Raw genomic sequence first — 11668 nt, 5'->3', positions numbered from 1 at the left:
ATGGTGAAAGTCTATAGTTTTAATGCATGATATTTAGAGAGGAAAAAAACATTTGTCTTACTAAATACAGATAAAAACAATCAAGGAACCTTGATTCATGGGAGCTTGAATCTGTGCATCTGTGGTTATGATGCAGATTGTCCAATCAGAAGGCAAATATTGGCTGATATTCAATCATTACTTAAAACATGAAAGAGAAAATCTTTATCTGCCTCTAGATTCTTCAGAAAAGTCTAGGCTTAAAAGTCCAAATTTTAAAAGCTTGCTAAACTTGGTGGCAGTAACCTGTGATGCTAAATATATTGGATCCTGTGTGAAGTTTGGAGAACTCTAATATTAGACCCTGTTAATTATGCATCAGTTATTTTAGATGTTATTTTTAGTGGATTAAATCTAAATCATGAAGGTTATAAAATAAACCAATTGAAAACTTCCATCAATCGTTGCTTTCTTAAAAGGGAACCACTAAGGTTGTTCTATTCTCACTTGTTTCCTCACAGGTGAATATATATCGGCTTGTCACCAAAGGAACCGTGGAGGAGGACATCATCGAGAGGGCAAAGAAGAAGATGGTTTTAGACCATCTGGTCATTCAGAGAATGGACACCACGGGTCGAACGGTTCTGGACAACAACTCAGGAAACTCAAAGTAAGATTTTAAAATCTGCTGATTTAAAAAATATATATATATATTTTAACTGTAACTTTTTTAAACCATGTTGTTTTTTTGTTTTTGCAGTTCAAATCCTTTTAATAAAGAGGAACTTACAGCTATTCTTAAATTTGGGGCTGAAGATCTGTTCAAAGAGGCCGAGGGAGAGGAATCTGAACCACAGGTTAGATAATAGGTGGATCCCTGAATTTGATCTGTAATCTATCATGTTCAGGATTATACAACAGATTTTCCTAACTTTGCAGGAGATGGATATTGATGAGATCTTGAGGTTGGCTGAAACAAGAGAAACCGATCAAGGCTCCAGCGCCACAGATGAGCTTCTATCTCAGTTCAAGGTGCCTGCGTAGACTGTTGTTCTTTTCCTAAAAAAGAAAGAACAAATTCCCTAATTTTGTATCCTTGTTTTCAGGTGGCTAACTTCTCTAGTATGGAAGAAACTACTCCAGAGTTTGATGAGAGGCCAGTCCGAGAATGGGACGACATCATTCCCGAAGAGCAGCGGCGCAAAATCGAGGAGGAGGAGAAGCAGCGAGAGATGGAGGACATCTTTATGCTGCCCCGGAGCAGGAGCTCCAACAAGAGGGTAGGATTATGCGGCCAATGAGCCTAGATCTAAGCTACCATGACTTATTAAAACACGACTGTCTGTTTGTTTTTCATCAGGCTCAAGCCAATGACAGCGACAGCGACGTGGGCTCGAAGCTGAAGCAGCGTTCGTCCGGCTCAGACAGTGAGACGGATGATAGTGACGACGACAAGAAGCCAAAGAAAAGAGGCAGACCTCGAGCTCGTAAAAACAATGTGGAGGGTTTCACAGATGTAGAAATTCGCAGGTGAGCTTCTCAGATGTGTCTTCTATTATTCAATACAGATATTTAGCTGCTTTTAGGAGAATTTTAAAAACATTCCTTAACCTCTTTTCAGGTTCATTAAGGCATACAAGAAGTTTGGAGCTCCTTTGGAAAGGTACGTTTCATCAGAGACAAAACATCAGCCGGATTTAAGCAGCTTAAGATTTAAACAACATAATTCCTGCGTCCAGGTTGGAGGCAATCGCCCGAGACTCGGAGCTTGTAGACAAATCGATCGCAGACCTGAAGAGGCTGGGGGAACTGATTCACTCCAGCTGTGTGACAGCAGTTCAGGAACATGAAGAGCAGCTCAAAGAGAATCCCGTTGAAGGTTTGTTGTTTGTGTTTTTTCCAGAAATAAAACTTTAACTGTTTTCTTTGGAAAAATAGTAAAGGAGTCCTGTTTGTATTCCAGCTAAAGGTCCTGGGAAACGCAGAGGAATCAACATTAAGATATCAGGAGTCCAGGTCAACGCCAAGTCGATCATTCAGCATGAGGAGGAGTTTGAGCCGCTTCACAAAGTGGTGCCCTCCAACCCTGCTGAGCGGAACAAGTAAGAAACTGTCAGATTAAACGTGTTCAGCAAAGTTTATCTCTGTTGCTCACATTAAAGTAAAACAGTCTCTTCATTTAGGTTTAAGCTTACATGCAGAGTGAAAGTTGCCCACTTTGATGTGGAATGGGATCTGCAGGATGACACGCAGCTCCTCCTCGGCATCTATGAGCACGGCTTTGGGAACTGGGACCTGATGAAGACGGATCCCGACCTTCAGCTGGCTGATAAGGTAAAGTTACCCAACGATTCCAATCATAGTGGCAGAATGAAGAGCTTTACTTAGCTTTATGGTAAAAACTGATTTTGCTACTGAAAACTGCGGGTGAAACTGAGTTTAATTTGATCTTCATGTTGATTTTAAAATGCATCATCACAGGGTTGAGTTTCATCAGATTAAGGTTTTTTTTTTCTATTTCTTCTGGAAGAAACTGAAAGATTCTTGGTAATAGATCATATTTTGGAGAACTGGGATAGTTCCATTGAAAAGTCAACTCACTATATCCAACAGGCTACATAAGGAGAAATCTTTATGGGAATTCACACAGTAACACAAATAAGGAATTTATATAATATAATATGAATGGTGTGCTAGATACACCTGCACTGGGCTGCTAAATAAACCAGCCACTTAAAACCTCCGTTCTCCGTATTAGCAAACCGTAACAGTAATAAGTGAGCTCTATGGTTAACGGCTATATTTAAAAAAGAAAAAAGAAAAAAAAAGGGAATTTATATAATAAGGGAAACACGCTTGGGAAAAACCCATCAGGAAAATGAAAATATTTAATACAGAAGTGATAATTTACTAATAGCCTCGTTTCCTCGTATACTCAGATTACACCAGCTGGCTTTCTTTGTCTTTCATTTCTGCCCCTAAACCTCCCTGGTTTATAGATATTGAACCCCACCTCAAGGTTATTACTGGGTTTGGACCTACTTAAGGCAAAATATTCACCATAAGAAACAAAACTTTCCAGTAAATTTGATCTTCCAAGTTTCTTCCAGAAGTAACTGAAAGGAAAAATCCTGGAGAAAAACGCCATTCAACCCTGATCCATCAGTATTTTGGGTTTTCAATCACTAACTGAAGACAAAGTCTCAGGAAATAAAAGGAAGAGTTTTTTTATGTGTTTGATCTCCAGACTATTTTAAATTCAACGAACCAATTATTGAAAGGTCAAAGACTTTTACTTTTACAGACCTTCTCTTAAGTCCCGTTTACACTACCCTGTGAAAACCGATCCGTGCTGAGTTTGGTTCCTCTCCTCCTAGTAATGATCTACGGTGCTACTGCTCTGAAACAAGCAAGTCAACATGGCAGCGCCCATAATATTCAGGAAGTTTGCACAGAGTCAGGCAAAGAAGGCAGCCTTTGGTGAATTTACTTGAGAGTGTGCATACGACAAACTTTAGCCTAATCGGGGCTTACAGACGCAGGAAACAGCGACAGATGTTGAGGTTCATCACACTGCTAAGCAGAATCATCACTGGAAATTGTCTGGCACTGTAGGGAAGCTTGTATTTTTAGGAATCTCTGAAATTTCATGATTACGGAGGCTGACTGTAAGGAGATGACGTGGTCTGCTCATGCACTCTCTGTTACCTGAGAACTGAGCCAGAACTGAACTTGGCCGAGCCCTACTGATGAACTAGTAGCAGTTTAGCGCAGTTCGGTTGTGTCTGGTGCGGTCCTTTTCAGTCTTGCGTGCCATTTACAGTCAACAGTTATCTCAGTTACCGTACTGGGACGGATCTCTGCACGGTTTTAAAAGGGTAGTGACAATGGGGTTTTAGTTTCTTCAAATGTATCAAAGGGAGCGGCTCATCAAGGTCCCTTAATAATTCAAATCAGAAGATTAGCTTTATTAGTGGAACCAGAAATTAGTGGAACCAGAAAAAAGAAATGCTGTTATCTATCAATCTAAGGGAAGAGCTGCAACAGTTTGGTCTTTTTGCACAGAATATGTTCTGTTCTGCTGTTTCTAAAGTAACACAGAGAATATAAATGGCGTGCTAGATACACCTGCACTGGCCTGCTAAATAATCCAATCACTTAAAACCTCCATTCTCCATATTAGCAAACCGTAACAGTAATAGGTGAGCTCGATGGTTAACAGCTCTATTTGAAAAAAAGAAAAATCACCAGAATAGAGGAAGAATTTATTGGCTAACATTATTTATCCTCATGTCCAGATTCTTCCAGACGACCCAAACAAGAAGCCTCAGGGCAAACAGCTGCAGGCGAGAGCGGAGTATCTGCTGAAGCTGCTGAAAAAAGAGCAAGACAACACGTCTGTGTCCAAAGCAGGAGACGAGGTTCGCTGCTGTTCTTCAAACGGTCATTTTATCCAGAATTTACTTTGGGTTTTAATTTACAGCGCTTTACTTTTCTGGCGTCTTCTTTCAAGGTTAAAGTGAAGAAGAGGAAGCCCCGAGTTAAGAAGGAAGCGAAGGTTCTGAAAGACGAACAGGGCAACGAGATCTCGTCTCCGCGGCTGTCAGATAATCCGTCAGAGGAAGGAGAGGTTAAGGTGAGTCGTACTCAGAACATCACCTCTAGTTTTCTCTGATAAGAGTTTATTTAAAACGATTTTCTATTGGGTTCAGACTGTAACAGTCCAATTTCATGAAAGGATTTTTCAAAATGAATTTTGAAGAAAAATATCAGCTTCAGTTTTTCCCTTTTATCTACACATTAACAGTAAATCAGTTTTATCTATGAAATCCTCGGTGATTAAACCACATTATTAGGTTAATGATTCATTTTGAGTTTTGAAAATGTTTTCACTTGATGTCTGAATCATCCTTAAATAAAAGTCCCTCTCAGTTTTAATTCTTTCGAACACCTGCATCCTTTAACCTTCTACCTGCTTTCTTTGCCTCTATTTTGTGTTCGGAAGCAGGAAGAGGGAGCGGAGAAGTCTCCTGTGAAGAAGAGACAAAAGAAGAAAGATAACAAGGAGAACAAAGAAAAACAGGGAACACCTAAAAAAGATGGAGACAAGGAGAAGAAGACCGCCAAGCCCAGAAAGGAGAAGGTATGTACAAACCTGACCCTGAAAATTTTAAATAAATGAAAGCAACAAATTTCAAAGTTCAGGGTAATCCTTTGCTGTTTTTTTTTTTTGTTTGTTTGTTTGTTTTTGCCCGTTAGGCTAAAAGAGCCAAAGGAAAGAAAACCCAAGGTCCGGTTCACATCACAGCCGGTTCTGAGCCTGTTCCCATCGAAGGAAAGGAGGACGATGAACTTGACCAGGAAACCTTTAGCATTGTAGGTGGAGCAGCGAGTGAGATGAGCTAGTTTTAGTTTAATGGTGCTTCAGAGTGTTAATGAAGACGGTTGTTTGTGTGCAGTGTAAGGAGCGCATGAGGCCCGTGAAAAAGGCCCTAAAGCAGCTGGACAAACCCGATGAAGGTCTGTCCGACCAGGACCAGCTCCAGCACACGCGCACATGCCTGCTGAAGATCGGAGACCGAATCACTGAGTGCCTTAAAGCGTACAGCGACCCCGAGCATGTTAAGATATGGCGCAGGTAGGAAAAAAAAAAAACGGTTGACGATATCTTGGCTAACATCTCACTCCTCTCTTTAGCTGTTGGAATCATTCTCCCTTCTTTTTTTTCAGGAATCTCTGGATTTTTGTGTCAAAGTTTACAGAGTTTAGTGCCAGAAAGCTCCACAAGCTTTACAAAATGGCTCAGAAAAAGCGATCGCATGATGAAGAGGTAAGTTGTAGATTATACCGGCGATAACATGAGGTGGTGTCTCCACTAAATACGATGTGACGTTTCCAGAAGGAGCACAAGAAGAAGGAGGATCCCTCAGGGAGGATAAAATCCTTCAGACCAGAACCTTCGAGTTCCAGCAGAGACTCCACAGGTACCCCGTCCTCCAAACCTGCACCTCCCCCGAGTCAGTCAGGACCCCATGGACACCACAGGGAGCCGTACAATTCTGCTAACAAACGACACTTCAGCAACAATGGTGCCTTTAACTAAAGCTTTGATGATGCTTTTTAATCATAAAACTCAGACCTCATTTGTGAAATGTTTTTCATTTTTTTTTGTCTCAGATCGAGGAGACTGGCCGAGGGACCGTAAATACGGCTACCAAGGAAACAGTAACCAGCCTTGGCAGGGAGACCGCCACCATCCCTACGACCCTCATCGCTACAACAAGGATCACTATGGAGATCGGCGTCCGCACGGAGACACGTATCGCAGCTCAGGCGGGTACCGCAACAACACCTCTCCTCGGAAAAGGCCGTATGACCAATACGGCAACGACAGGGACCACAGGGGTCACCGGCCCTATTATGACAGGTGAGATGAGACCTTTTCCTTTTACAACGTGGGCCTAATGATCCTGACATCCGCTCAGGGCGGCATGTCAACAGGGACATGCGTCAACACCAGTCTTCATTTTGTTTTCTTTCTTAAAACTGGGTTTTTAGAGAGACGAGGCTGGGGAGAAAACTGGGACCCATAAGAGAGCGTTTGACACAAAGCAAATTATTGTTTTATGATTTTTTTGGGGGGTTTATTATGTTTATTTATCCCTGTACAGGATAATTTGAAAAGTTATGGATGGATTTTAATGAAGATTTTAGCAGAAGTGTCCCAACGTTGGTGTTGACTCAGATCATAATCTAGATACAGTTTTTGGTTTTAAAGATTCTTAAACATTCTGAGATACATTTGGCAGAACAAGCAGTTCCCCCCTAAACCAGAGGGTGGCAGCAGTGACTATTGACAGCATCAGACTCAAAAAGTCCACAGATATTTTGCTGAAGAAAAAAACGTTGTTGGTTTGTTAGCGGGATTATTTGAAAACCTATGTACAGATTTTATGGAAATGTTTACCAGAGGTGCGCTTCATGCCAAGGAACAATTCATTAAACTTTGGTAATGATTCAGATCATGTGCTACTTTAAGCTAGAGGTGTAGGTAACAATATGGGCCAGAATGTGCTGCTCTCTCAGAGTGCTGTTGTAGTTTATCTTTATTATCAGAAATGATTCCCTGAAATATTTCACTGGATATAGAAAATATGAGTTTTGCTTTTTGAATTGATATGGGGGTCATAAGGCACCAAATGAGAGGTTGTCATGTGAGCCTTTAGGTGTATAAAGGGACAAAATAAGATGGATGATAATAAATTTAATAAAAGTCTCAATAGATGATATGCATAAAATACACAATTTTTTCATTAGATATGTATTTTTTAATTATATTACTGATTAAATTGTCATTTTTTGAAAACTAAATAAAGGAAAAAAATGTTTCATTAATGGGTGTCTCTGACTCTTAGTTTTGGGGTCACAGGCTGAAATGTTTGGGTTCCCCTGTTCTAAGTCATTGATATGAACAAACACATTGAAAGTAACCCTATTCTGCCAATCTTTGTTTTAAGCTTAACAATCACATCTTTTTCAGTTTTAAATATTATTCCTATGTGATATCGTTCAGGCATCCGGACCCCAAACGAAGACGCCCTGATGATTTTCATCCCAGCTACCACCAGGGACGGGACGGCCCTTCGCATGACTTCAGAAGGATGCCGGACCACAGACCACCAGGTCCATCTGGGCCGGAGCATTACAACCGGCCGTTCCACCCCGACAAGCCTCCTCCTCTGCTGGACCCCCGCTCCCCTCAGGCTCAGAAGTCTCCCCAGGACTCCCGCTCCCCGCTGGAGCGTCCCATGGATCCCGGCATTATGGCGGACCCCAACTGGAACAGCAGGAAAACATAAAGCCTCAGGAACTCATCTGGACCTGTGTTCCAGGCTGGAAGCCACATGCTGCTGTTGACAGACGTGTGGGGTGGGAGGGGGTCTCTGCTTTTGAGCTAACTGTTAAAAAAGGGAATCAAAACGTTTAGTATCCACCAGCAAACTTTCTCCCAGTGTTTGTGATTATGGGATGGAAACAAACTAAGCTGTGTGTCTTTATTTAAATGACCTGCTGCCTCAGTCGATCATATTTCGACTGAGTGGAACGACTGAAAGCTTAGTCCCATGGACTATTACAAGGAAAATGTGGATCCAAGAACTGATGAATGATCTCAATCCTAAAAGTGCCTGAAAGTGTTGGCCTTCCGAAGGGGAGAAGAGCGGGAATATTCCAGGAGCAACCAAGGACACTTTGTTTTTGTTTTTTTCTGTGCTTAGCTTTAAGTATTGCAAAAAAGATGTCATCAGAAATTGAATGTGTTAATCATTTGCACCTTGGAAACATGTTGATCATGTAGCTGAAGAGAATCCTGAAGTTTTCACCGTGCAGATGAAGAGGATTTCCTCTGAGGTTGCTGGAAATCTGCTCAAACGAGCCAGCGCCACTCAACAGAACATTTAAAATGTTTAGTTTTTTGTTTTTTTATGAAGTTCACATTTCTCGTGTACAATTATGTTTGATTTCTTTCATCGTGTATCTATTCAAGTCACTGCAACCCTTCTGCGCTGTTCACTTTAACTTCCTTCTTCGCCAATATTGAAGCTATCAAAGCAGTATTTATTATGACTTTTTCAGAGGTTCATAACACTATAAATCCAAACAATCCTTTATTACACCTTACAGTATTGTGATGGTTTAGAAATGGTACTTTGCTTCTTGAAGTAATGGACACAGGAACCCCTTTCTGCTCACAGATGGATGTGCACTGCCATTGTCATTAAATTGGTTACTCCTCCTGTGCCAAATCTGCTTTTATCCCATCTTTATTCTGGTGTCTTTGCGCTTCTTCAAGTCCTGTTTCTGATTGTAGGATCAGATTGCAGATTAGTTCATGAACGTTACCAACAGATTAGGAAAATTGCCGCACTTGGCTAAATTATAAATCAATAAAAAAAAAAAAAATGAAGAAAGGATAACACAATTCTTGGAGTTCATGTAGATTTCTACTAGAACTGTTGATTTTAGGGAGAAATGGTTGAAACTATTATATAAAGTGTTTGGATTTATTCTTTTTTCCCCTTGGGCACTTACAGTCAACTTGTTACAGTGAACACAGCTCTTGTTTTTCTTCCGCTTCAAAACAAACTACAGTTCCTGTATTATATGTTCTGTAAGAAAGTCTAAATAATTTATATTTGTGACAAAACCACTCATGAGAAATGTCATGTACATATGTTCTGACATATGTAATAAACTTTGTTACACAACAAATGGTCTTGTTTTATCTGACAGCCCTTAGATCGGATGTGGGAAAACAAGGATTTAGGGAAAAGCTAATTTTCCTGAATGTAATTATAGTTTTAAGTCTTGGAGAGAGATGGGCATGGATTCACAAAGAAACCTTAAGACTAAAAGTAGCTTCTAGTGATGTGATTTCAAGACTTTTAACTCTCCTTTGTGACTAGGTGTTTAGTGTTTTCTTGCTGGTAAAAGAGCGTTATATAACTTGTAGATTGCTTTTTTCAAGGAGCCTTCATATATCACTAATGATTATGAAGAAATCATACTTTTCTGGTTCAAGATTAGCAATTTTGCACTGTTTGTTGAAGTAATCTCGCCTCTGTAGGAATCAGAAGGAGTCTCTTTGCTCCGAGCTATTGTTTATAGTGACTGGAAACTGGAGTATATCCTTGTAAAAAGTCATATTTTAGTATGAAAATAGACACACACATGGAAAAAGTTGTTGGTACCCCTTGTTTAAAGGAAAAAAAAAACTATATTCTCGGAAATAACTGAAATCTGTCAATAGCGATAAAAATGCTATGAAAATAAACAAATGAAAGTCAGACATTGCTTTTCAACCAACTGGAAATCAAACAGGCCTAGACAAAATGATGGTAATCTTAATTTTATATTTTATGTCGCAACCTTTTGATGCAATCACTGCAATCAAACGATTCCTGTAACTGTCATTGAGACTCCTGCTCCTCTCAGCAGGTATTTTGGCCCACTCCTCATGAGAAAACTGCTCCAGTTCTCTCAGGTTTGAAGGCTGTCCTCCAAATATTCTCAAAAGGATCAGGGCTCATAGAATGCCTTTTCAGAATAATCCAATGTTTTCTTGGGTGTTATTAACTGTGTTTTTGTGGTTATTCTGCTACAAGGCCCATGAACTGCGACTGAGACCAAGCTTTCTGACACTGGGCAGCAAATTTCTCTCTATAATCCCTTAAATTGTCTTGATATTTCTTTGTACCTTGCAGAGATTCAAGACATCCTGTGCCAGATGAAGCAAAGCAGCCCTAGAGCATAACAGAGCCTCCTCTGTGTTCCACAGTAGGAACAGTGTTACTTTCTTAAAAGAAAAAGTAAAAATAATGTTTTTGGGTAATTTTTCTGTCTGTCAGCGTAAACCTGACATGTCTAAGAAAAAAGTTCAAATTTTGTCTCATTTGTCCATAGGCCATTCTCCCATAAGCTTTATGGTGTCCCCCTTGGTCATTTCCCATTTAGTCCACTTTTGCTCAAACACAGAAATTGTGATTTGACGCAAATGTTCCTTGAGGTTGAAGTTCACATTTAATGTCTTTAGAAAGTTTTTTGGGCTACTTAGTTACCATTAATATCACCCACCTCTTTGATTTGCCATCAGTTGTCCTCCTTTGGTCACATCCAGGTAGGTTGGCTACAGTCCTATGGATCCTACATTTCTGAGTAATGCGCAACTGTAGTCACAGGACCATCAAGCTGCTTGGAGATTATCTTATAGCCTTTACCTTTAACATGCTTGTCTATAATTTGTATAATCTGAGACAACTTTTTCCTTCACTTTCTCTGGTCCATGTTGAGTGTGGTATACACCATGTCACCAAACAGTACAGTGACTATCTGTAGCCCTAAATATAGGGCCTCTGATTGATTACAAGATTTTAGACAGATTAGAATAATTAGACACACATTGATTTAACTTTTCCTTTTGGCCACATTAATTTTAGTCTTTTCTTTGTCCAGGCCTGTTTATTCTTTTAAAGCATATTTGAAAGCAATGCCTGAATTTCTTTCAGTCATTTTCATGGAATAGTTATTATTTATATCAGATTTAGGCTACTTGTGTGACCCAGTTTTTTTTTTCTTCCATTAAAGGTATAGTGAATGTTGTTCTTTTTCCGGGTAGATCATCAATACAAGTGGTCCTTCTAATTGTCAGTCATTGTGGACATATGTTTACTAAGGCCTTCCTACATGCTTGTCCTCATTTTCACTTACCGGTTGTGAGTCTGACAGCGGAAAAATTCCAAATCTTCTTTCTTTGGAAAGTAAGCTTGTATGAGTGATGCAAACAGGAACTTTTATACAGAGCGTATACAAAGAGTAATGGGCTCATGCATGCTCTTGCACGCGTTTAACAGACGTTCCCTCTCAGGAGTTGATACAAGGTTGGGTATGAGCATTATTTTTTTAAAGGAGAGGGCAGGTCTTTTAAAAAAAAAAATCATCGAAATCTGCCAATATACGTTTAAATGAGGGATACAAACAATTTTGTCCACATGTATATTTGGTATATTAAGACATCCAGTATCTCCAATCCAACTCTCAACAGCAGGGGGCAGCTGAATACTGCTAATTCTGAGCAAAAAGGGATTTTTTTTCAAATAATGCTTTCACTTGAACAGCACTGAGACAAAGGAAG

General features: G+C 40.0%; 1 protein-coding gene across 3 annotated transcripts in view; it reads left to right on the top strand.

Annotated features, from left to right (window-relative positions):
- Positions 1-7913, top strand: part of chd2 (chromodomain helicase DNA binding protein 2) — a 32057-nt gene extending 24144 nt beyond the window's left edge. For 2 of the 3 annotated variants that reach the window (XM_015378706.1, XM_015378704.1), the window contains 18 exons: positions 501-649; positions 740-836; positions 919-1011; positions 1086-1259; positions 1340-1509; positions 1601-1642; positions 1719-1858; positions 1943-2081; positions 2163-2313; positions 4278-4400; positions 4493-4615; positions 4985-5122; positions 5239-5355; positions 5439-5617; positions 5710-5809; positions 5879-6068; positions 6157-6406; positions 7553-7913. In XM_015378706.1, the coding sequence (XP_015234192.1) occupies positions 501-649; positions 740-836; positions 919-1011; positions 1086-1259; positions 1340-1509; positions 1601-1642; positions 1719-1858; positions 1943-2081; positions 2163-2313; positions 4278-4400; positions 4493-4615; positions 4985-5122; positions 5239-5355; positions 5439-5617; positions 5710-5809; positions 5879-6068; positions 6157-6406; positions 7553-7838 (2661 nt within the window). In that variant the 3' untranslated portion in view covers positions 7839-7913. The remainder of the gene's footprint in view (positions 1-500; positions 650-739; positions 837-918; positions 1012-1085; positions 1260-1339; positions 1510-1600; positions 1643-1718; positions 1859-1942; positions 2082-2162; positions 2314-4277; positions 4401-4492; positions 4616-4984; positions 5123-5238; positions 5356-5438; positions 5618-5709; positions 5810-5878; positions 6069-6156; positions 6407-7552) is intronic. The other variant, XM_015378705.1, reaches the window with a different exon arrangement.
- The last annotated feature ends 3755 nt before the right edge of the window (positions 7914-11668 follow it).

Source organism: Cyprinodon variegatus, unplaced genomic scaffold (genome assembly GCF_000732505.1).
Source record: "Cyprinodon variegatus isolate N-32 unplaced genomic scaffold, C_variegatus-1.0 Scaffold177, whole genome shotgun sequence".
Classification (NCBI taxonomy): Eukaryota; Metazoa; Chordata; class Actinopteri; order Cyprinodontiformes; family Cyprinodontidae; genus Cyprinodon; species Cyprinodon variegatus.
The sequence above is the reverse complement of the archived record's forward strand: the minus strand, read 5'-3'. Positions and strand labels throughout refer to the sequence as shown.